This window comes from Podarcis tiliguerta (assembly GCF_965153285.1).
Source record: "Podarcis tiliguerta genome assembly, chromosome: 4".
NCBI classification, from domain to species: domain Eukaryota; kingdom Metazoa; phylum Chordata; class Lepidosauria; order Squamata; family Lacertidae; genus Podarcis; species Podarcis tiliguerta.
Window position 1 is genome coordinate 40,011,326 of NC_139537.1, and position 26,589 is coordinate 40,037,914.

Here is a 26,589-nt window from a genome sequence, read left to right on the forward strand (position 1 = left end):
CAGTTGGAAGCATCCGTTTTCACTTCCAGAATAGTTGGTCCCACAGGTAAGAACCGGTAACAAGTCTATTGTGCTGTGCCAGGTCATGCTGCAACTTGCGTTTCATGCATAAATGCAGTCACCTTTGCTCTTGCAACATGCATGATGCAGCAGTACACCCAAAGCACGCCACTGCACTGCTAAAACAGGTATCTAGGGATAGAACTTGTCCCATTACCGTAGCTCTTAACATCCCACTTCATGAAGTATCGCAGGCTTTTGTTGACCAGGTTCGCTTTATTGTTTCACACTGCGCTTCAACACACAAGGGTTGTTAACGGGTTATTGAGTGGGTGGAACTTGTTGGCCATTTGACAGCTGTTTTCTTCAAACCACTTAGCTTGGAGCAACTCCCAGCGGGACTACTCCAAATACAAAGCAGTTTTAAGTCATTGGGGCTGCAGCATTTTGCATTTGTTGTCAGAACTGCGGAAACAGGACTGGAATGTGGTGTCTCCTTTGCTCCCACAGCCTTACTCATTCTAAAACTGTAAATTTTCAATTCAAAGCATCCCAGAAGGGACAAGCCCTATAACCTAATGGTGTGTGTGTTTTAATGATTATGCTTACCATATTGGGGTTCTTGAAATGGTCCTGTTAGGACTAATTCTTAAGCGACAACACAAGCAGCAGCACTAGAGGGAAAAGGTGCCAACCCGGCCTTTTACCGGTCTAGCCTGACATACGTGCAGTGATTGCTTTTACTGGCCCGCAATGGTTAATGATTGAAAGGGAGGCTTATCCTTCTCTCCCGCCCTGCTCTATACCTCGCTGCCAGCTGGAAGCAAAGGCTCACAACAGCCGGGGGTGAAATATGATCCCATTCCAGGTTCCGCGGCGCACTCCCCAAGCCTCCTTCGCTTCTGGGCCATTGTGGAGAGAAAGAGAGAGAAGCGCGCGCGCACTCTTTTCCCTGCCCCGTTTCTTTTCTCTCTCACACCGGCCAGCGCCCGCCTGGAGCTGAAGGTGAGCCGGGAAAGAAGCGGGGAGGGACGCGGCGAGGGAACGAGGCAGCGAGGGGAGGACGACGAGTCCGACGAGGAGGGACGCAGGGGGGAGAAGGCGGAGCTTCCCGGCCGGGAGGAAGCGCTTGGCACCCCCTGCAGCAGCAGCAGCAGCAGCTTCTGAGCAGAGAATGAAGCCCGAGCGGAGACGCCGAAGGAGAGGCGGCAGCAGCGGCGGCGGCGGGCTGAGGGAAGCAACCAGAGCGGCCAGGTAGGCTGAGGTGGCGCCTCGCCGGGCGGAGAGCAAAGCTGAGGCGAGCGGCGAGTAGCCGTACGGGGGAAAGAGTCCGAGGGGATGCCGGTGTCGCCGCGGCACGTGGAGCCGAGCAAGCCGGGCAAGGGAGTGGCTAGGGTGGGTCGGCGGCAGGAAGAGCGCGCGGGTGGAGGGAGACCCCCTTGAGGAGCGCGCCCTGGTTTCCCGGACCCGCGGGGCGCGCGAGGCGCTTGTCTTCGAGGGGTGTTTGTGGCGCGCGGAAAGTGGGCTACGCTTCGCTTTATGACCGGAGGGCGGGGAAAGGGGAGAGAAAGAGAGCGCCTAAGCTCCGGGCCGTTGCCTGTCGCCGGTCTCCCTTCTCGAGGGCGCCCTGCTCGAGCCTTTCCTCCAGTTTGGGGAAAGGGGAGGCGGCCGTCTTGCGCGCGAGGCTGAAACAATAGCGGGCTGGTCTCCTTCCCCGCGCGCAGATGGGGGTCTTAGAGGGGCGGCGGGGCGGGAACTGGTGCTCGGTCTACCCCCACTTCTTCCCGCCCCTTCGTCTCTGTATGTACCCCCCCCCCCCCACACACACACCGCGCGTGTTTGGAGAAGCAGTTAGCAGCAAGGAGCAACAATTTATGCCTTGGCTTTATAAGTTTCCCTGCCTCTTTTTTTCTTTTCTAGGGAGGAGCAGACCTGAGCTGTAGGCACCCGAGCGAGCGAGCGAAACCGAGCGCGAGCAGCGGCTGAACGGGGCCATCCCAGCTCGGGTTGCTGATCTGCCCCATCCTTACAGTTCAGCAAGCAGAAGAGACGAAGCCCCTCCCGAACTGTCGATGCAGTCCGTGCAAGAGGACGATCTCAGCCTCGCTTTCCCTCTCGTCTAGGAAAACTAGCAAGAGACACCTACAAAACTGGTTCGGATGTGGGCAGACCTGACCCTTCGGGCTCTTTTTTGTGCGCGTGAAGAGCTTGCAAAATAGCACAGGTTGTTAATCCTTGGACACATAGCCACTTCTTGAGCCGAGAGAGGGATCTTCCTGCACCTTTCTCTTTCCGGAGAGGGTTGATTAAGCAAGGAACTGTGTACAGTACTTCTTTACTGTGCGGTGGGAGACGGAGTAGGAGAAATCAAAGTAGATGCTGCAAAGCACAATGTGTTGGAAAAGCAACAGTGTCTGTTTGGAATAATCATTTAGCATCTGAAGACACATTCACGCCTCCCACTAAGCTTGTCCTTCACTTTGTCTTTTTAGTATTATTCCTTCCCCCTGCTGGTTATCTACCCTACCCCCTCTCCCTGTTGTGTTTCGACTCTACCAAAACACTCTTTTCTGGAAATATAAACCAGGTGGCGGTTGACAGCTGAAGAGAAAAGAATAAGCAAGAGGTGAACTGGGAATGAGAGTGATGCCCCTTTATCTTCCCTCTTCTACAAAAATGAGGTGCTTTCTGCTGGAGCTGACATCTCTTCTGCTACTGGGTAAGAGGCTGCCATTCTCTGTCAGCAGTCCCTGGCAAGTTTTTAACTCGCCATTAGCCCCTTTTCCTCCCCCCCCCCCCCCAATATCTAGCAGCGCTTTCTTATAGCAAGTCTGCCTTTTATCATAGTCTTCTGGGCAGTTCCTTCTGGTATATAACATGTTGTTTCCCTCCAAAAGCAGAGTTATTGTTGTTGTTGCAACTTAAAGACAGGAGACTTATCATCATGAACTCGCTTAATTTATATTGTAGTTTCTAGCCCTTTTTCTGTTGTGCTTTAAATAGAATTGTGTCTGGTTTTGAGATGCCACACACAGAATTGAATTCAGTCAGCAGGGCTTTCATGCCGAAGGAAGTATTTGAGTTTTGAGGACAAGCACGGAGCCAGTGGGCAACAGAAGACATGGTACTGCAAAGACTTATCAGGTTGATTGTGGCATGTGCCATAAGCTTAGGTGGACTAGGGGTGCAATGCTTTTCCCCCTATGTTGATGACTGGAGGGGGTGGCATTAAGATGGCCCCTTGGTGCCTCCTGGCCTCTGCCAGAGAAGAGTAGTACTGCTAGTGGGGCCCCACTTGGTGGAGACTTATAACCCCAGTTTTCCAGATAATGTACCCTGTGGATCCCCTGGGGGTACCAGTCAGCTATATCAGCCTAGAGCTGACGTAGAGAATATGTCTAAACCTTCCCCACCCCTCCTGTGCCAACCAACATGAGCCAGCAGGACCTGGGATGTGATGGTGGGCCTGCTGTTGTGCACCCCTGACCCCAGAATAGCTCTGCCTGTGCATGAAGTGGGCTCTAGTCCACAAAAACGTACGCTACAATAATTCTATTGATGTCTAAAGCACCACAAGCCTTCTAGGCTTTTAAAAGTAAAACAACAAAGATAGCTGCCCTCTGGGAATCCCCCCCCCCACAGTAGAAGTAGTGATTTGGCTAAATTCCAACTCGGGGAACAAGGGACGCTCTCGGTACAATATACTTCGCTGTCTGCTATCAAGTGATTTGTTGCAATGCTTGCCTGTGTTCTTAAACAGCTGCTGTTCATATCCCAGAAGTGACTATGGGTAGATGAAGCGAAACTGTATGTAGTTCCGTAAAGTGCATTGTGATTTTTCTGGATGAGAGATGCTACAATGCTGTAATTGTTCTTGTACACGTTTAAGAGGGACTGAATGCAAGGCAGTGAAAGAATCCCATGTGTCTCCGGCGAGGTTCACATGGTTAGTCTGGTAATTATACAGTTTGCTTATTGAATAAAACCAGGGATAGGGAAAATGCAGCAGAATACATGGCTGGAATGGGGAGTGTGGTTGATGAAGATGAGCAAAAATGTTTGTGCTTTGTTGATAAGATCTCTCTTTCCCCACCCCCACTATCCACTATGACTTTTTAAAAAGGCAGTTCTGAATACTTGAAGGAAAATGAGCCAAGCAGCTAGTGTGGCTTTTATAATCTCGGTTTTAAAACAGCCGTGCAGTTAGTCACTTGCTTGTTTATCAGTAGTGAGTAGCTTTCCAGACCTGCTACTCAGACCTGTGACATATGGATACTCTCAGGTGCGTCTGCTGGTGTTTTGTGAATAAATCTTGTGCTTATTTGCAATGCTTATTTTTTTAAAAAAAAAAATCAGTAGTCTTCTGAGCAAGACACCTTTGCAAAACTGTTCTGTTTGATCTGCAACTCCTTTGACCTTATTTACTAACGGGAAAGTTTTTGGGGAACCCTTAACGCTCCAGCAATATGCATGTTTGCTTGGAGGTAAGCCCCACTGAAATCAGTGGGACTTGCTCCCATGTAACTGGTGCGTACGGTTGCAGCCTAAGGCATAATCTGTCAAGTGATTCTATTGTTTTCTGAGAGCTGACATGGATGAACTGGAATTGCTTATTCAGTAAACATGACTAGCTTGAGCACTAAATCCCTTTGGCTTAAGGACAATATCATTGTGAGTAACGTATTCCTAATATGGTGTGAATGCTTCCCTGATCTCCTTTTAATGTCAGTGTCCCAGCCCAACAGTAGAGGGCTCTGTGTTACTAGAGGAGCTGTCTTCTATGGTGATAGAGAAGCAAGGATCTGACAACGGAGTTTTCAAATAATTTAAACGTTGGCCCCAGTGTCCTGGTTCAGTGCCAACCTCTTAACTGTCTTTCTCTGACAGCTTCAGTAAAAAAACAACAAGCCACTCTGCAAAGCTCCCGTTCTTACAACTTTTATCTCAACCAGTGCAGCTGTATCTTGTATTTTTTGTTCAAATGTCAAAATTCCTGTCTCGTCTCCACCCTTGACGAAAAGAATGAATGCTTCTGGTGGTCTATGTGGGGTAGATTTGAAACACACAAGGCTGTTTCTGTTTCTTCAGGCACTTTTGCTAGGTATGCTAAACTGATGTTTTAAATTACACACAACAGATCTGGTGATGCCTTGAAGGTCTTGCGATACTTGGAGGCGCTGTGCTACATGGAAGTTTTTCGGGGGGGGGGTTCATCCGTAGGCTAACCTTGATTTGCTTCTCCGAAGAGAGGCGGGTAACGTGAAGTCAAAAGCTTTTATCTTGTTCTATAACTCGAATTTTCTAACTGAACGGTTTAGAAAGCCCTTTTTTGTTGAAGGCGCTCATCGTGTGGCTCGGAACTTGCAGCAACTTACGACGTCAGATCTCGGCGTAGTTCGTGTTTCTTTTACCGTTTCATTTAGCATTTTAGAATGGCAGGGAAGGAAGAAATTGGGAATTTTAAAAGGGACGGAGGATGAAACGCAACTCTGGTGTAACCATGGGAGAAGTCAGGAGGGGGAAAATGCCCTGCGGAGCCATGGATTGAAAAGTCTCATCTGGCATGTGGGTGTCGTACAGAGGGTACTGCTGAGTTTCTTTTCCTTGCACAGCAGTGCTTCAGTTACAAGGCTTTGAGCAAGTGGCATTTCATCATGCTGAGTATATAATGGGGCGAAATAGGGTAAAGTATTGTAAATAACCCTTGCGCAGTAATGAGACTGCTAATGCCTCTGTCAGGCGCTGCTGGGCCTGTGTGTACTTCCGAGATTTACTTGCTTCCTCCAAAGATGCAAAGTCTGATACCAATATCAGCAGTGTAATATATAGGAAACAAAACATAATAGGCTTAGAGAAAGTTATGGAACTCATTTTCCCCTGGCTGGTTTATGAATAGTTTCCCTCTTTCTTTCATAATAGCTAGACTCCCACCAGTGACTGAACACCGAAGGACTGTAAATTGTGTGCTGTGAACAAAAGGGATTCTCTGAATTTCTATGTAAGCTCTTCTTCTGTTCCCTCTGTGTTCGCTTGCATTATAACGGTTAATTTGTTTTGCGGTTGTTGTTTTTAAAGTAGGCATAAAATAGGATGGGTGTGTTAATAGCTGCTTAACTGCCCCTTGACACACATTGTGGTCCAGTGGATGCTGGTGGACTTGGAATTTAGACTTCTGGATTTAAATGCCATTCCAGACATGAGCAAATTGCTATTGTAGAATGGAGACAGGACACTACCTTATGCTGAGTCAGGCCATTAAGCCACTGCCTAAGAAGCTGAGACAACGGGACGCCCATAGTGGGTCTTCTTTTTATTTAAATTTGTAAGAAAGTTTTTTCCCCCAGTTGTTGTTTTGCCCATTAGAGAATACTTGGCATGCAGAGGGACCGTGTATGTAGGTTTCTCTTAAAGGTGCAAATAGCAGATGGGGGGATTTTTAAAATTGGGAAAATAGCATCCCCTAGGGAGCTCTTTGCCATTATTTATAAAGTTACTTAAGATGCCATAATAGATCCCTCTTGTTGTTTATGGTCTGGCCCTCATGCAAAAGACACATTTCTAGCCTTGTTGCATGTAATCCTTTAATTAGGGACACAATAGTTTGAGCCAATGCACTGTTGGCCTTCCCTTAATGAAATTAATTACTTCATAAGGATCTTTTGAGACTGAGCACTCTGTGGCACTAAAACTATTGGTCATAATAGGCAGGGAAAGGCAGGGAATTGCTTAAATCGGTGTTTTGTGAAATATGAGAATCTTCACATCAATTGACTTTCGTTAACAGAGCTACTCAAACAAGGCAGACATACACTTCAGTACGTCAGCACTACACTTTGATTTCATCTAGGCCAGACTCTTGATATTTTATGTTTCTTGCTTTGTGCATGAGACCATAGCCCACGAAAAGCCACATTCTGGAAGGACTTAAAAGGTGCAAATGTGAGCACTTGTTACAAGAGAGTATGGTGTATTGCCGTGACTGAAAAATTGATGGACAAATTGAGACTATCAAGAGGGACAAAGAACAAGTATACCTTTTCAGGAGAATGGTGGAGCTTTATTTTGTTCACAAGTACCCCAGGAAACTGAAGCCCAATATCAAAGATTTAAATATCAAATATTAAATATCAAATATTTAAACAAACGTGTGGATCATGTAATAGGAACGTGTTTTACAGATGCATACATCTGTAAAACACATTTTATAAGGTGTGTTGTATGGATGGAAATACAGGTTTTCCTAATGTATTTTTGGGGTCTGTGGGAAAATTTCATTGGTTTTCTTGGATATGGGTTATCTTTGTGTATGCGACTTTCTGCAAATAATACAAATCAAAGTAATTAAATCAAAGTAAAACCAGACCTGTCTTAGCACCACTAACTAGGAAGTCATATAATTTGTTCTGGAACCGCTCTAACTGGGTTTGTTAACTTAGTGCTGAGAAAACGCACTTTGTGTGTATACAAACATTTTTGCTAGATATTTTCCAAGACAAAGCATTGAAATTTGGTTCTGGAGCCTTAGTGGTGAGCTTTGATCTTGCTATAGAGATCATTGAGATAATACATTTGTTCTAAACTGGAAGAGTGTATGTTGGTATACTGTTTATTGAAGTAAATGATTCTAGATCAGTAGGAAGACTTCTGTGAGGTGTCTTGCTTTCTGTGAGACTACTCTTTAACTTTATTAATTTTTTTCTAGGCCAACAACAAATTTGTCTAATGGCCAACAACAAATCACAGATTAATTCTGGAGATTTCTATTTTTGTGCCTTTCCTACTTTATTTCAGTGATGTGTTTAGCAGTCATGCTGTAGTACCGTATTTTTCGCCCCATAGGGCACACCGGCCCATAGGACGCACTTAGTTTTTTTGGGGGGAAACAAAGAAAAAAAATTTTATTTCTCCCCCCAGGTGCGGGGCTGGGGTGGGGGAAGCCCGAGCTTCCCCCGACCCCAGCCCCCAGAACAGGCAGTTCTCCGCGAGCCTTGGGAGACCGGCGCAACTTCCCGCCGGGCTCCCACGCCTTGCGGATATCTGCCTGAAGCCCAAATCAGGTCGGGGAACAGCGGGATGACGGCGCTGCACCTCCCCGCTGTCCCCCAGCTTGTGGGGCTGGCGGCGGGGAGAAGCGTGCTTCTCCCCGCTGCCAGCCTCCAAACCAGGTCAGGGGGCAGCGGGATAGCGGCGTTCCACCTCCCCGCTGTCCCCCGAGCTTGTGGGGCTGGCGGCAGGGCGAAGTGCACTTCTCCCCGTCGCCAGCCTCCAAACCAGGTCGGGGAACCGAAGCCCGGGGCGTGCTGTGCATGCCCCTGGCTTCGAGATGCAGGCTGCTATCCGCAAGCCTAGGGAGCCCGACGGGAACTCCCGCGGGCTCCCAAGGCTTGCGGAGAGCTTCCTGAAGCCTGGAGAGCGAGAGGGGTCGGTGCGCACTGACCCCTCTCCCTCTCCAGGCTTCAGCAAAAGCCTGCATTCGCCCATAGGACGCACACACATTTCCTCTTCATTTTTGGAGGGGAAAAAGTGCGTCCTATAGGGCGAAAAATACGGTAATTCTCAATTATTTCAGTAGGTCATGACTGGATCCAACTCATAGAGAAGTATTGGGCTAGGAGTCAGTATAGAAAATAGAGCCTCTGTTCAGTACCTGAGAAGTTGATGAATTCTTAGAACTAAGAAGGCTCTGAAGCATAAGTTTCAGAAAAGGGGTTTTGTTTTTACTGCTGTTGCTTCTGCTGCAAAGTAAACTGCAAGGTCTATACAAACAGTTGCCTGGGAAGGGTAGAACACAAAGTTACTCAGCCTTACAATAAGTTAATGAAGCATAAATTCTGACATGCCTTCTCTGGTGCAATGCAAACTCCGATGTTACCCAATTTCTAGGCTGCAGATCTTTTTCTCCTGCTTCTTGTGCCAGACGTTTGCATTCTCTGGTAGGAGGATAAACTTCCCAGATACCACTGATTGACCTGCCTGTGTCCATCAAGGGCATATAGGGCCTCAGGCCATTGTCTGACATGAATTGCAATAGTATGACTGTCTTTGCCTTTTAAATGGCTAGATACCCTTTTGTAACCTGGTGTGTATATGGACTCTATATTTGTATTTGCATCCATTTCCTCTGTCTCCATACAGTGCTCTTAGATACTTGCTGGATAACTGTTCTGGAAAAGTTTTTATTAGCTGCTGGTTATCTGATGTAGGGAAGCAGAATTGTTTCCCCAGGCAAACTTGAGATTTCTCCATTCTTAAGGGGAATGGAAAGTTTAAAAAATGCTTTTCATCTTTCCTGAGGACATTTTTGTCTGTCTAGTAACTACAGTGGTACCTCCGTCTAAGAACAGTCCTGTTAACGAACGATTTGGTCAACGCACTCCGCAAAACCGGAAGTAGGTGTTCGGCTAGCGAACTTTGCCCCGGAACACAAACGGAAGCCGACCAGTGGAAGGGCACCGGCAGTGGGAGGCCTCATTGGGGAAAGTGCACCTCGGATTAAGAATACTTGTGGTGTAAGAACGGATTTCCAGAACGAATTAAATTCATAAATGGAGGTACCACTGTATTCACAAGACCTCCTCCGATATGTGTACTGAGCAAAACTGTACAGTGAATAGGGAGGTGGCAACAAGTCCCAGTAATACACATGTTTAGCTCCGTTATTCACTGTAATGTAGTTTTCCAATCTCAGGTCTTACTTGGAGGCTGGATGTGAGTGGACACTAGAGGCAAGCAAAGAGAGATGTGGCTGAATCCAGGCAAACATAAGATTTGTTTGCTCTTGCAATCAGAATTATCCAGGCAAGATAATGATGGAGGTTGAATCTTGTGACCTAAATGGAATCAAAATCAGAGAAGTGTCAAGGTAGCCCAAAGAGTTTAAGATGAAGCCTGGGGCTTTCTCTTGTGTGAGAGACTGTGGTTGACAAGTATGGTCAGGAGAGGAAACACAAAGCCGAGGTGCAAGTAAGCATAGAAAAAAGATCTGCAAACTGTGGTGCCCCATTATGTCCTTCAGAAATTGACCAAAGCTGAAGGAAATAAGTAGCCTGGAATACTCCTAAGGTGGAATATGCTACCAACTTGTCTGTCCTCTCAGGGCTGATAATTTATCCACTAATTAAGACTTCATCTGAGCAGCTGAGGCACTAGTAGTTTGAACAGCTGTTGCTAGACCTATTGCAGCATTGGTGTCAATGACATTCTGCGTAGGTTTGTTCATGCATATTCTTTTGTGTTAAACAAGCCTTTAACTTGCTTTTGTGTGCCTCAGGAGCATAAAAACGAGTTAAAGCCTTAGTAATGTATAAGTAATGTATGGAGGTGTGTGTGAAAAACTGAAGGTTTTCTTAGAGGATTAGGCCTGGTTCACATGTTATACTTAGCCAAACTACAGCTTAACATGAATGTTCAAATGTGTGGCCTTCCAGAGATTGTTCTGCCATGGTTTGGCTTAACAAATTGTCTGAACGCAGGCTCATGGTTTAGCTCTCCCAGACAAATCAAAAGCTGTACACCATAGGACAAACCTTGGTTGCAGCTTGTGGTTAGTCTTCAGAGAACTATGATTTTTGGTTTGAATGACATATTAAGCCAAACCATGGTTTATTGAAACAGCAGAATTGACTGGGGTGGCCGTGGTCTATTCTTCTGGAGCCTGCACACATGCACAAAGCCATGGTTTGGCTTAGCGTGAAGTGCAAACCAAGCCATTGTGTACCCTGAAAAGAAGCTTCTTCTGTGCAGTACTTGGTACAATGCAAGCAAAGAGATACCTATCCTAAGGACTACTCTCTTCTTGGTTTAAAACAGGACAACTTGCATTTCCAAGATTGGAAAGAATTGTTCAGCTTGTATATGCAGTAGTATGCATTAAAATTTAGAAGGAGGAAGAATATACAAAAGGCAACATAAGTTTGTGAGTGCTTTCCACGTAATGTGTCTCTCTGATTATATATAGACATATATTCATATTGTAAATATTAGAAGCGTGGCTGCTTTAACTGAGGCATGTATTAGTGAGACTATTGCACTAATCTGCCAAAAGCTCACTCTAGCTGCTATAGGTAAAATTTGCTTTGATTTGCGATGGTAGGGTAGCAAGAGACTCTGGACTACTATAACAGTTTGCTACTGTTCTTGTAATCTATTTCTGCCTAATGATGCTCTCTTATTCTACAGCACTATGTGGGTGGAAAGTGCTCATACTTCTGTTCATTCCTGCAGAGCTTGCTCCTGTTTCCTCCTACTGCCACCATTCCTCTTCTCTGTTTCTACTCCTACTTGCATCTTGTGTATATCCTACACAGCTCTGCATCAGATACTGCAAATACATTCCCAATATTTTTGGGAGGAAAAAGCACAAAATGTGTTTGCATAGATATTGCATAGAACTATAAAGTTGGGAAACATACACATGGACTATCTAGCCCCTATGGCTAGCATTAAGGCAGGTTGTCCTATACTTAATATGCACACAACTGATGTCATCCTATCTCACATGAAAAATCTCTGAGGGTAAACCTATATTATCATGTTTTGAAAAAAGGGCCACATATTCACAATCTGAAACCCAAACTGCAATATATCAAATGCCCAGATCAGCTGTGGCTTGGGAACTGTTGTATGTGCACCTCAGTAACTATAATTAACTCAGGTTGTTGACAAAGATGTAGGTTGATGGAGGCATATATCTTCTACTGGTATGAATTCGATTTGATGTCATCGAAGGGGAAAGTGAGCCCAGGATAACCAACCATGTAAATAGGTCCTACTTTTAGTACAGCTCCTAGCTCACTGTTGAAACTGTAGTAGTAGGAAAATGTATTTTTATTTTTTTGCCAAAAAAATAGAGGCGCAGTCCTTGTGATTCGGGTCAGAATAGGTCTGCAAAAGCAAAATTATAAAAACTAGCGGCACAAAACTAATAACAGTTAACCCGTGTCATCACTTAAGATGGGACAATGTTGAACTGAGAAATGAAGGCCGATGGATCTCCAGTCAAGCCAACAGTGATGGCTTGTGAGTTAATTTAAGTTTACCCAAAGTACAGTGTGGAGATATTTAAGAAGTACATTTGATCACAGTCAAGGATATTCAGAGTGACAAACATCAGAAACGCACAGAGAGCAGTAGTGCTCAAATGGGGCAGAGAAGTAGAGGGAAGGAATATTTATTTACTGAACTTGGAGTGAAAAACTTCTGGCTGCTGCTGTATCTCTGGGAATTTGTACCCAATATTCTTCATAGAGGCAAAATGGCAGCTGTATACCAGTTGATGGAGTGGAAGAGCCAGCATATGCAGGTTCCCCTTTCAAATATTGACCTTTATGTGTAGATGTTGGCCGTTTGATGGAGAGGTGCACTTGCCCTTGGGGCTTCTAACAAATACTGGCTTTGATTGTTGAAAAAGCTGTGGAAAACTGAATATTGTGGCGCTGTGAAACATGTTTTCATGAAGAAATGTATGAACTGATGAACTGGTCTTACCTCCATGCTGGCTTTGCTTCAATTCTCAGAAGAATCTTGGAACAAAGGTGAACACACTGAAGCATGTTGTTGCAAATGTTCTTGCCTTTACCATGTCTATGAATTCCCAGCAGTGACAACATCAGGGACAAACAATATTAAGAAGAACATAAGAAGAACTCTTCTGAATCATACCAAAGTTCTCTCTGGTCTAACATCCTTTTTTCCCGCAGTTGTCACCAACATTTCTCTGGAATGCACACAAATGGACCACGAAAGCAGTAACCCCCTATTTTTGCTCACATTATCTGGGCTGGTTCTGACATATTGCTCTGAAAATTGGAGGTTGCACATCATGGCTCATATCCATTTATAGTTTTCCTCCATGAATTAATTTGTTTAATCTCCTTTACTACCTTGGTGGCAGCAAATTCTATACACCAATTCCCTAAAACTAGTGCTGCAGAAGCACTGAAAAAAGGTTGGCAATTTTGAATGCACCTTGAGTGTTAATGTGCCTGAAAATATTTCAAGTATCTACTCTTGTTATCCCAGCTTTTCAAGTGGTCATGCAGGTGGGTGCTGTGCAGATAATCCTAAGAGAAGTTACAAAGGGAACTACAGCAGAAGTGATAAAAGTTGGATTTGTATTCAAAATGAGAGAGGGTTTTGGACATGCCTACACAGAATGACATTGATTGCAGAGAAGAAGATGAGTCTGCGTGTCGTAATAAATTTTACAACAAGATTATTGTTGATGAACCAACAATTTCTAAGATTTACACCACAGTGCTAGATTACCTTTTGCTACCACCACAAGATCATTTTTACATAATGTGGCGTAGTGAAAGAAATGCTTGTAACATGATGAAATAAATTGATGTGTTCACCCACCAAAGAATTATCTGCAGTGAGCAAAAACTGTGTTCATTCAATGCAGGTGTAACACATACAAGGTGTGTGAGAATCAGGCTTTGGATTCCTGTAAAGTGGCATTGCAGCCCAACATATTGGAACATTTGTATTTACAAATGATGAAGTACATTCATAATATATAATGATGAGAAAACATGAAATTCAAGATAAAGATACAGTGACTCAAAAATGAACAAAAACCCCAGAAAAATTATGGATTCTAATTTCAGTTTTAATTTGTATACTGCTCTTCCACATCGCTGTACTCAAGTTGGTTTACAACCTATCAACATGACATAGACAATATAACTAATGGTTTCATAAAGCCTTTCTAGCTGACAGCAGAGATTTCATCATTTCCCAGCATGGCTCTTTACGCACAGAACCTTGGTAACTTGCACCATTACAAGATGCTCCACAGAGAATGCGCTGAGCAAACTACATGATTATGAACAGACAAAGAAGAGCCATGCTACCCTGTATATCTTGTATGACTGTTTGGGTTACTGAAACCAGGTTAACAGCATTATGCAAAGTTAAAAAGTAGTAAATAAATGATGCAATTGACCATGTTTCTGTTTTGAGAGTACCAAAACCCCAGTTTAGGCTCCTGGTGACTCTTGAATTGTAGAGTTGGAAGGGACCACAAGGCTAATCTAGTCCAACCCCCTGTAGTACAGGAAATTTTCACCCAGTGTAGGGCTTGAACCCTCATGCTCTACCAACTGAGCTATCTTGCAGCCTATACACTGTTGCTGACTAAGCAAAAAGAAAAGGTCTTTATTGTATTTTTATTTTTTCCAATTTTGCTGGGGGAGGGTTTCCATATTAAAAGCAGCACATTGAAAATATTCTTTTTAAATAATAGGGGGAAATGCAATACAGATTTAATTTTTCCAGTAAACAACTAGGTTACCAGGTTTAAAGATTTGAGTATTAGGGTGCAGGGAAGGAGCTGCCAAGCACCTAGTGGGGATTTGCTCCCCTGTCAAGTATTAATTTCAGTACCTGGTTGAGACTGTGGTTCAGTATATGACTTTCATAGAATACTACTTCCTCTTGCATCTTAGGCCTTCCTATTAACACTTCCTCAAACTGTCATACAAATGGATCTGGAATAATCTGACAGTGATGCTAAATTTGGCTTTCTCCTCCATGGCCCTTGAGGTTAGCAAGGTTGGTGGTGATGCTCATAAGTTACCACGCAACAAGCTTGTAAGGCATAATAGCTACTTTAGAAATTCCATAGAGATGCTGCTAAAAGCATTGGGATGATACTGATGTAATAGATTTGAGCTTTGGAAATTCACTTGGAGGGGTTTCCACAACATTGCTTTTGGTTGCTGAAAACTAAATTTCTTATACATCCAAATAGCTGGATAGATGAATGATGTTATACAGTGTGAAATACATTCTGCAAGCTTAAATATTAAGGAAACACACACGTGTATGTGTGTTGTGCTGGCATGTAGCCAGTTTTGTTTATTGTATGGTCTCTGTGTGTTTAAAATCACCTTCTCCAAAGGAGTCCTCTAAAGTTATGGAAGATGGGCAGTTGTCATTAATCCTGGAAGTCATTGTGGTAGGGACCACAGCCCACATTTCATGGATAAATCTTTCAGCTAGGCTCTTCAATTTAAGAGTTGGGGAGAGAAAAATAATAACAATAATAAATATTTCTTTATTTCTTTAAGATACAGTATTACATTATCTCAGTCCTATGGGTAGTTTACAAACATTGGTTGTTGTTGTTTAAAAAAAGTTTTAAAAATAGCAGCCAAAATACAAACAGTACAGAACAGCATCTCGACACAAACGTAGCAACATAAAATCCATTGAAGCCTCCATAAGGACATGCTTTCATACTTGAATTCATGTATTTTTAGATTTATTTTTAGATTTTGTTATGTTGCTGCTTTGATTAGGGGACCATCCACATCGCCTTCAAACAGCTGCATATGTTTATTATGAGGCGAGCAGCTTCATTTTAAAAATGTTCTTAGGCTTTTTCTTTTTTGGGGGAAAATTAAGACTTGGTTGCTTTTGGAAAAGACTGGAAGAGATAGAATTAATTTTCTCAATTGCTTTGGATATATCTATTGAGGCAGTACTGTTGGATAACCTTTGCACTCTGCATCTCATAACTGCAAACCTGTTGGATATTTAAAAATTGCTCTGCTTTTGTTTAATGCTTGTTCTGGAGACTGGTGGTGGTTTGTAACAGGTTAAAACAATGCTCTGTTTATAGCCTTTTGGTGAGGCAAATGTGTGTCCCCTTTTAAAGAAGGTTCTTAAATTCTGTTTTTGTCTTGCTCTCCCTGTATCCCAGGTCTTGTTGTCTGACTTTGTGATTGTGCTCTGGTGGGTACCGTAATTTTCTCTGCAATTTTCTTACCAGTCTATACACTTGTGGCCCTTTGCTGCGATTCCTCTTAACGGTGTCTGTTAATCAGTGCTGTGCATCACTTTATTTGTTTGGAGTTGAACTTAAGCTACCAGTATTTTTTTTCAGTGCACCTCAAATGTGCTATTGCTGGGGAGCAGTGATGTGGGTTTCCTGGGAGAAAATTGAATTGGATTTTTTTTTACATGTTCACGTTAGTGTACTTTACACACAAAAACTTACAATTTGCATCAGAAAATTTTCTGATGTTCTAGAGAGCAAAATAATTTAGTACAATTGTTTTACTCGCATTTTGTAAACAAAGCTAAAAGCCAAGCTTGCTGTGCCTAATACGTGTTTGAAATTGTCATCCATTTATTGTTAATGATGAACTTACAAAATGGGAAACATTCCATGGAGAAATTAAGTATTGGAAATTTTTTCCATTTGGGAAAGTTTCCGCTCTACATTGCCTCAGGGCAGCAAATGAATTGACTAGCTCTGAAATATATGAAGTTCTTGGTTCTCACTTACAAGCTATCGAGAAGGAAATATTTGGAGGAAGCATTACTTGAAAATTGCATATAAAACTGTTCGTGTTTTAGGAAATAACAAGCACCTCTTGCTTTTAGGGAGCAGAAAGGGTTTGTTGTTTCTTAGCTCCTGGTACTTTAAACTTGGTGTGAGTGTAGTGTGGAGAATGAATACCTGCTTATAGCTAAATGGGTTAATTGTTAGAGGAGTAGGCACCATGGAATCTAACTATGATTTATTTATCCATTAAAAAATCCATAATGGGGGACAAATTTACCCACAAGATGGCTTTTCTACCATTACCGAACCTCCTCTGCAGGTGCTACAGGTATTCTGGGGTGTGCCACTTCAAATATGTTCAGGGGATTTGTGACAGATATTCATGACTTCATTGATTGGTGAGTTGATGTGGAAAGTGCTCTTTGAAGAAAGGAAACTTGAAAACAGTTGCCCTATCCTGTAGATGGTAGACATTTTATTGGAACTTACAAGACTTGTTAAGTTCGAAGTAAGGAACAAGATGGGTTCACTTGTCCACTTGGGGAAATTCCAGGTGACAAGACCACAGCAAAGAATCCAGTTTGGATTTCAGCCTCCTTGTTTAGTAGCTGTGTTTTAACACGCATTGGTAGCCCAGTGTTCAGTCTAACATCTCTATGGATGTTTGCAACAAGGAAGTACCTTTCTGTCTTGAATCATTCAAGTGTTTTTATTCATTAATAAATCCCACTTGAGTCTGTTATATTGGATACACTGAAATCAGATAAATAAAAATCCTCTCTTCTTGTTAGCTATGTAAGCCTTGCCTCCAGTTTCTAATCAGAAGGGACCAAATATGTAAAGGAGTAGAGGATGATCAAAGCTTCTGTGTTCTTGATATAACTAGGGAATTTAGACTGGAGCAGTCATCCTGTTGTTGTGGATAGTTTCTGCCTTTGTTTTGTGTGTGTGCTCTCCTTATCAATTAAAAACATATATCCTTGCTGTCAAGCGTATACTCAATCAGTGTTTTTCTTTTCTTTCAATTCAGTAAGCCTAACCTTGAGGGGTATGTCTGAAATATTGCAGAGGATTGGAACCAGCCTAATTAAGTTACGGCAAAATTCTGCTTTATGTTGACAGGAGCAGTTCAGAAATTGTTTTTTTGAGCTATAAAATAATGGTTGTTGGAGGCTGAGGCCATGTTTTGACCATCTCTCTCTGGTCCTCTGTTACATCTGCAATTTTTTATTTTCTGTAGATCCATAGGATAGTGTGATGGGATGAAGAGCTGCTTGTGTGTAAATTGCAATCCCTCAGAGTTTGAACAGCTTCTCAAACCTCTGCCTGTGACGGAGCCCCTCCAGCATGGCTGCGTCAGTCGCTGGCAGAATCCGAAAGTGGCTGCTTTCGGAAACGTTTCCAACATAAAAGCTCCTTAACGGAAACACGTCTTCTGGACTCTCTGCGTGACAGTTTCCGCCGAGGAACGGGTGTTCCTATAGGAGGTCCTGAGACCTCCCCACTGTTTTCACTGGAAGCATCTCTGAGCCATTCCTCCGACTCTCCTTCCCTTGACGTTCCTGTTCGCCCCCTACTGGTTCCCTCTTCAGGTGTCAAGTCTCTCTCTACCTCAGAGAGCCTTGGCACCTCCTGTCCTGCCGATGGCAGTTCCCTGACAGATAGGCTTCACAAACAAGCACTATATATACCATCCTTTTCAGCTTGATATAGAGATAACTTTACTTGTCTAACTGCAAAGGAGAGTGTCTGTCCCCCCCTCCCAGTTAGAATTAAAAATAGCCATTTGTGAAAATCAATTGGGATTGTAGGAAGCTGCCTTATACCGAGTCAGATCATTGGTCCACGTTGCTCAGTATTGTCTCTGTTGACTAGCCAGTGGCTCTGTGATTTCAGACAGGAGTCTCTCCCAGTCCTTCCTGGAAATGCCAGAAATTGATCCTGAGACTTTCTGAATGCAAAACAGATGCTCTTGTCATGGAGCTACATCCCTTCCCCTAACTACAGGCAAACATGATTGGAAAAGGAACTGAGCATGTCCAGAGCATGAGCTAATAATAATAAAAATGGATTGAGACCTCTTCATTCAAGGAAAGAAAGTATCAAGTTTGTAGTAGTACCCAATGGTGCTACTTATAGAAAACTCAACCTTGTACTTCAGCACTCGCCTGGTATAGGTCATAGCTGATAAGGAATTGCAGGCAGGCAAGTGATTGGATGTTGCAAGAGCAACAGAACTCTCCATCCTTCCTCCACTATTTCCCAGGAGGATAGTAACTTTTGTGGACTTGTTTACAAAATATAGTCATATTTGATAAAAATAATAATAAAAAGAACGCAAGGTAAGCACTTAATAATGGGTGTTATTTCAGCAGTTGCAGTGATGGACAGATCTAGCAGATGGAACTTGCCATAAAATTGTAGACTGAGCTGGAGGAATTGCAGTTCACACTTTAGGTTTGTAAGCTCCTTGTGGAAGGAACCTTTCATCTTGTATTCTGTTATGCATCATGCACACTGATGCTGCTCTATGTATTGCAAATAGCAGTAATTAAATCCTTAATAATCTGAGCAGGATTAAATGCTAGGACCTGGCTTTTTCAAAACTGCAAGTGTGGGGTGGGTGTGCTGTACTAGCTACTTTTAAATTTTGTGTCTATGTGGAATCTGGTTGGTTTCCTCCTTTTTGTGTTAAACTGACTGTAGCATGTTTCTGAGAATGAAACACTTGTGGGTTAGTACTCAGAGCCATTTCTGTATTTCTAATATCCTCCTTGACAGATTATAGCAGTGCATCTCTTTTCCCTTCTGATAACATGCAAACCATCCCTTATACTGTCCTGTTTTGGGGGGCGAGGGAAGAGGAGGATGACTTGAAAGTAAGACAGGGAGCTCAGTTGGCACAAAGATATGGCCTGCCACATTCTATGGCAGCAATGCAAACTAACAAAGTTTATGCAAATCGTTTTAGTAGCTGAGGCTTGGCCGTTCATTGCAAAATCAGTTTATAGTAAAGCTTCTGTGATTGTAGCTCTAGCCCTAGATTTAGTGTCGAACCTTAAGCTGCTGTGTACAATGGGCGGATTGGGCAAACAGCGATTGTGTTTTGAAAATACAAAAGCAATGTTATTCTGATGTTCCTGTGAAGGATTTTATTTGGGAGACCTACTGTCAAGGATATACAGTCTGCCTGGTGCAGTGAATCAAATGTGGAACAAGCAGTGATAGTGTGAGATGGTTTTAATACCATGAGGGCATCTTAGAAAACAATAGAAAATTCTAACAATACAGCAAGACGTATTATCATTGCTTTTTGAAGCAGCCTCTCACAGATCTCCTTTCATTGCAGGTAGGAAAAGTGGCTCACAATACTCCTTGACCTGCATACATTAATTTGAAGGCTTTTAAACATGCAAAATGCAGCAGGCAGGTTGCTGGCTGGGTTTGTCTTTAGAAATCCTATAAACCCCTGTTCTAAAACAACTGCATTGGCTGCTAGTTGGTTTCCTGGCCCAATTTAGGATGTTCATGCCATTGTGGTTTAAGGTCCCATTTGGCAATGAAATTATATATCTGAGTTTCTAACACTGCAAATGAGGTGTGTGCAGTTCTGGATCTCTCCCCCATCCTAGTTCTGTGCCAGGATTCAGAATGGTTAGGTTTTGGGGGGGTTTTAAAAATTAAATTTTATAAACAAGAATAATGTTATACAAACAAGTATACCGAATTTTCTCATGTCATTTGTACTGTATTTTTCGCTCTATAAGACACACTTTGTTCCCCTCCTAAAAAGTAAGGGGAAATGTTTGTGCGTCTTATGGAGCGAATGCCAGGTTGGAGGCTCTGCTCAGCGCTCCCTTTAAAGAGCCTCATGGAGCGTGTGTGCGGCTCTTGGGGGCTTTTCCCCGAGGAGGGAGAAGGGCTGCCCTTCTCCCTCCTGGGAGAAAGGCCCCCAAGAGCCGCACACACGCTCTGCGTGCTCTTTAAAGGGAGCGCGGCTCTTGGCGGAGGCTTCCTCCTGCTGCCCGGGAGAGACTGTGCGCGGCTATCCCATAAGCCAGGACAGCAAGAGGCTATCCCAGAAGCCAGATCCCTCTTGCTGTTCTGGCTTCTGCGATTCAGAATATTTTTTTTCTTGTTTTCCTCCTCCAAAAACTAGATGCATCTTATGGTCTGGTACGTCTTATAGAGCGAAAAATACGGTATATCACAAAAATAGCATAATGTGGAAAAATATCTACAACATATGTTTCATTATTAGTGGTCAGTGTATAAGTTCTTAGTTTATGAATTGGTTTAAACAATTAGGAAGAAGAAGAAGAAAAGGAAAAGGAAAAAAGGGGAGGGGCAAGTGCCGTAGGGTGGGGTGGTTATGCGTCTATTATTCTATTCTACTTAGTGTGCGAGAGAGGTTGTTGTGACTGTTACTTGTGTGGGTTGTCTTACTATTCACTTGTTGTATTTTCTTGGTGGTGAGAGAGGTTGGGTGTGGTTGGATGTCTTTGGTTGGTTGTAGTGAGAATTGTTTTTGTGTGTGAGTGTGTATTTTTGAATCTGGCTAACCTGATTCAGAATGCTTATTTAAAAGACCATTGAACTTTCCTCTCTTCTCATTATCTGGCTGATATGTTTCCTTGCCTGTAAGTTACTTGCATCCAGTGGCAGGCTGCTCCTATGGTTTTTACACCTTTGATGGGCAGAGCTCCACCTCTGTATTTTGCTGCAGAAGGCATAGCCTTGCTCTCTTCCAAAATCATTATGCTGCTTTTTCTCTCTCTGCAGCATCTACAGCTGCTTCTGCTTCCTGAGAAAGCATCTGCTTGCAAGATAGTTTCTTCAGTACTTCTGGGCCTTAAAGTTTCTGTAAATGGTGTAGCTCTTCTGTGGATTAATTATAAAGTGTCTGGAAATCAAGTTGTATGAGTAACGGTTGAGGGAGTTGGGTATGTTTAGTATGTTTAGATAAAGCTGAAAAGTGATATGATGGCCATTTCCAAATATCTAACGAGCTGTCACATGGAACAAGCTTGTTTTCTGCTGCTTCAGGAACTGAACCAATGGATTCAGAGTACAAGAAATAAGATTCCAACTAAGCATTAGGAATAACTCTGATGTTCAACAGTGGAATGAACTACCTCAGAAAGTGGTGGACTCTCCTTCACTGGAAATTTTTTTAACAGGTTGAATATCCCTCTGCCAGGGATGCATTGCTGGGGGTTGGACTAAATGATTCTTTGGTCTCCTTACAATTCTATCATTCTGTGACATTTCTGTGCCTGTCAGATATGGCCCCAGCCATGTTGAGATCCAAAGGCTAGGAGGCAAGTCAAGGGTGCGGCAAGAAGCAACAGCACAGTTAAATATGTTCTTGCTCAGACCAAAAAACTTTACATGGAAACTTGTTTTATTCAGAGCCTTCTTCAAGTCTATCTAGAACACGGGTAGGCAAACTAAGGCCCGGGGGCCGGATCTGGCCCAATCGCCTTCTAAATCCAGCCCACGGATAGTCCGGGAATCAGCGTTTTTTTACATGAGTAGAATGTGTGCTTTTATTTAAAATGTATCTCTGGGTTATTTGTGGGGCATAGGAATTAATTCCTCCCCACCCCAAAAAATATATAGTCTGGCACCCAACAAGGTCTGAGGGAAAGTGGACTGGCCCCCTGCTGAAAAAGTTTGCTGACCCCTGAGAAATTATTGGCATCCAGACTGAATCCATACCTGTTACCTCGTGAGACTAAGATTTAAGACCTGTTGTGATCTCTCTCAGAAATGTAGAGAAATGGAAATGTGTCATGACTTTTGATTTGTTTTAAGTTAAAGTATTGGTCTCCAGTTGCAGGGGGGAGGAATAAGAGTCTCTAATGCAGTACAGTGGTACCTCGGGTTACAGATGCTTCAGGTTACAGACTCTGCTAACTCAGAAATAGTACCTCGGGTTAAGAACTTTGCTTCAGGATGAGAAGAGAAATTGCGTGGCAGCGGGTGGCCCCATTAGCTAAAGTGGTACCTCAGGTTAAGAACAGTTTCAGGTTAAGAACAGACCTCCAGAACGAATTAAGTTCTTAACCCAAATTGCCACTGTAGTGGAATATACACTGAAGCTGCTCCTTGTTTTCATGGCCTAGGTGAAAGATGTATGTACTTTTTGATTAAATATATACCTTGAATATGATAAAGCACTCTGTACAGTGCTGTTCTCAAGTAAAGGCTACAAAACCACTCTGCTGTGCTCCCTTTATGGCCTCCCCTCTCTTAGGTGTTTCAGTATTATGGACCTGATTTATGGCAAATTGATTGGTCAGGCTTTGTTTTCACTCAGCATGGCAAGCGTTCTCACTGGCCTCTGGTGAGCCCAAGAAGCCAAGCTTTCCTCCCGAAGCTGGCAAGAAAGATGGTCCCAGCTGCTGAACAGAGATCTGCATTCCCTCCCTGGCGGTTGTTTGCCAGGTGGGTCAAACCAAGGCAGGGAAATTCAGCTGGGAGGATGGACTTCTGCTTGGTTTCAGTGCTTCAAGTAGCTGCCAAGCATGCTACCCGCTTGCCTTTTTTGCACAAAAGGTTGGCAGGGAGGGCTTCCTTGGAACCACAGTTTTTTGCTCTGCTTGCAAAGCTATCTGACCCCTAGGCTGGGGTCGGGGGGAGGTACAAATTGGTCACTACATTATCTTGTGATAGATCTTAAAGTAGTATATCTGTTAGATGGTTGGACTTTGACTAGGAAGACCTGGGGGGTCAGATGCCTGCTTATCCCTATAGCAGATGTGTCACACTTTATCAGTTCATAGTAGTTCTGCTGTGGCTGCTGTGAGAATCGTATATGGAATAACCCTCATGTATGTTGCTCTGAGTTTCTTGGAGCAAGGCTGTGGCTGTCCTGCATTGTTCTTTCTTCTCTTGCCCCTTTCACCTGCCCATCAGAAACTTAAATGTGACAGAGATCACTTAGGAAAGTGTAGAAGCAATTTCTGTATAGGCCTTTCACACAGTTGTGTAAGGTTTAAAATGATCTCATCCAGGACATATGTATGCAGCATTCTCGTGGCAGACAGCAGTTGATGCTGGTGTGCATTTGCATGGATTGGGTATGGGCCTGTCACGGTTGTGTTCTTACTTGTTAATGGGATACCTTCACAGACAACACTTCAAAACAAGTGGTTTAAAGCGTAAATCGGCACAGATGTAATAATAATAATAATAATAATAATAATAATAATAATAATAATAATAATTAAACCTCAATATGACAAAAATAAATATTGCTATAAAATAGTTTACAAGTTCTCTGGTTTGCTTTAAAGGGGGGGGGGGAGAAAAAGACCACAATCCCCTCCAATCGCATTCTGTTCTCTGTACCCATTAGAATACGGCTTGGCAGCTTCCTATTTTTTATAGCAGTTATTGTATTGTTGGTATATTGTTCAAGGGTTTGCAGTGGGATGCCAGCTGTGTCACTGGCATATTAGCCAGATGTCACCCTTAATTGTAACCCAGGCTATTCAAACTGACTCTCTCCTTGAGCTCTTCCCTCCTCTTTTCATTGGAGATTTAAAATTATCTGCCAAAAAGAGCCCTTATTCAAAGGAATGTGCATGGGCACAAACATCCAAGCCTCTATACAGTAAGACTGAGAAGTGATTTAATTTGGAAAATGTATTGAAACACTGTCCCTAATGATATATTTTGTTCCATGGGGTTTATTTTCTGCTTGTGAAATGTACTATTTGTATGTTTCCCTGTTGCTAGATACGCATATCTAACTCTGTCTGTAGTGACCTGTTAAAAGGCACTATTAATCCTGAGTGCAAAGATCCTAATTCAGTGTGCATTAAATTGGCTTTATTTCTTGCAAATGGGGACTTGGAGTACTAGTCAATCTAGCATAATAGGCTTCAAAGTAGCCTCTTAGACTCCCTTTCCAGTACCCATTAGCTAAAAATTTATTAACTTTTTTTCCTTGTCTTCCTCTTAAAACCACATTCTTTTATAATGAGGGGAAATATAATTTGGAGCAGCAATGTGTTCTACCCAGCATAATAGTTTGAATTGCACTCCATCTGTTCAGCTGCATGGTCTGATGGATCTGCTGAGCCATTTTTCACAATTTATTTTAGAGTTGGTAAGAACACTCTCTCCTGGACCTGTTCCAAGGCTTCTGGTGGGAAAACTTAATATCTGGAGCCTGTAGTCCAGTAGGAGAAGACAATTTAGCTAATAATCCTCAAATAGCAAACTGCCCCTCTTTCTTTCAGTAGCTCAGATGTATTGTTAAAAAAAACCCAAATATTACATTCCATAATTGTTTTTTTAAACATATTTTGCATGATTACACTACAATGATTGCAAATGGCTTATTTCTTTGTTAAAACCTCTAAGAGAGAGAGAGCAATGCTGATTGGCTTCACCTGGGTTCTGTGTTGCAAGTGATTCAGTAGCTGAGGAGAGATCTTTATGAGATCCAAATCCCAGGGTCTCTGCTATAGCATAAGTTTCTGGCTTTACTGCTAGTGTGGTGGAAACTTCAGGCAATATATAATTGCTATACAATGAAGCAGATAGCAGCTGTCTTATTCTTTCCTTTTCTGCCAGTGTTGCAGCTTGCTGATAATCTCATGTCCCAAAACACAATACTTAACTGTTGAGCCAAACAGCAAAGATTGGTGGGGGGGGGGGTTTGTTCTGCTTTTGTTGTGTTTGAGCCTTTTGTTTAAGCAATTTTCAAACTGGTTAAACCCACTATGCTTGAGTGCTCTGGGGGAAGAGTGGCATACAAATTGAACACATGAATGTATCCATAATTTGTTGCCTTTAAGCATCCATTGGCATGTTGAGCAAATGCAGGAACTATTGGGGGGGGGGAGAAAAGATGTACAGTAAGGCCGCAACTTAAGCGCATTTAACTTGTGCACATTCAGCTTTACATGCTTGGCAAAAAATAATTTTAAAATGTAAAAGAGGGAAGAAGGAGGGGGGGAGTGAGTCTGGGGCAAAGAACCTTGGCAATCCCACTCACCACTGAACCCAACGTGTTTTGACTATACACGATTTTTGCTTTAGGTGGGATCTGCAGAACGTAACCCCCACGTACGTTGCAGGCTTAGTGTAATAAAATGGGTGGTAGATACAACTTTTTAAAAAACACAAAATTTTATTGGTTTTTTAAATCAAATGTGAATACAATAACCATCAAACACTTATCCAGCAGTACAGCTGATTGAGTTTGTTTCTTTTAACGTAATAAAGTTACCACAACATATCCAGTGATCTCCAACTGTGTACACAAATGTTTAGGACATGGAAATTTAACCTTTTGGCATGGATATGCAGCCACCTTTTGAAACCTCTTCCACTGTCAGTGTCCATCCCTGTCCTATATTACTTAACATGTTGGTTTCTGTGTCTATTTTCCATGCACATGAATGCTCTTTCAAGTCCAGCCTCTTAGGGTTTTGTGTGTGTGTGTGTTTAAGATAATGTGGACTGGATGTTCATCTACTGGGTTAGCTGAACATTCATAAGTAATCTTCATCACAACTCTTCTCTCTGTCACAGTTTTGCAAGCATCCTAGAGAAATTAATTGCTGCTTAACAGATATGTTAGAAATGAAACTGACATGCTTGCCTCTTGTTTATTCCCCCATGGCCTTGGGGAATGTTCTTTGAACTGAGGCATGTGTGAGTTCAAACTCGTTCTCAATGGGGTTCTAGCCCAAACTGCACCTTTCACACACATAAACCATAGCCATAGAGCCCAATGTGGATTCAGCATGCTCAGTGGGTGCAGACTGCACATTAAGTTTTGAGGGTGGGGGGACATTTAATGGAATGCATTATCCTAGGAGAGGCATGACTAGCTGGCTAAAATCCTGGTGTCTTTCACTTGTCACCACGGAATGTGATCCTCCATATAATATCACTTCTATGGTAGAAGTTTGGTGCAAAAACATTTTACTGGCAATTGTATGTTAAATATGGAAATTGTAAATATATAGAAACTTATTTGGTTAAAATGGTTAAAATAAAGATAACGTTAAGAAGTCAGGTTTTTTAAAAATGCAGTTTTAAGCATCTTTATTTGATATTGCTTAGCAACATCAACCAGGGTACATCATGTTTTAAATGGGCCTAGAGTTTATTTGTTCATAGTTTATGGACCACCTTTTGGGACATAGTCCACCTAAGGTGACTTATATCCCACAAAACTCAATAACACCCAGAAACGAATACTTTAAAAGCAGTAGTACAACTAGTATTTCAAAACACAAGCGATTTTAAATCAAACAGCAAACAGA

At 42.8% G+C, this 26,589-nt stretch overlaps 1 protein-coding gene across 2 annotated transcripts in view; it reads left to right on the forward strand.

Moving 5' to 3' along the window:
* The first annotated feature begins 822 nt into the window (after positions 1 to 822).
* Positions 823 to 26,589, forward strand: part of IGSF3 (immunoglobulin superfamily member 3) — a 115,460-nt gene continuing 89,693 nt past the window's right edge. For both annotated transcript variants that reach the window (XM_083439218.1, XM_083439219.1), the window contains exons 1-2: positions 823 to 1,254; positions 1,921 to 2,719. In XM_083439218.1, coding sequence (XP_083295344.1) covers positions 2,638 to 2,719 — 82 coding nt within the window. In that variant the 5' untranslated portion in view covers positions 823 to 1,254; positions 1,921 to 2,637. The remainder of the gene's footprint in view (positions 1,255 to 1,920; positions 2,720 to 26,589) is intronic.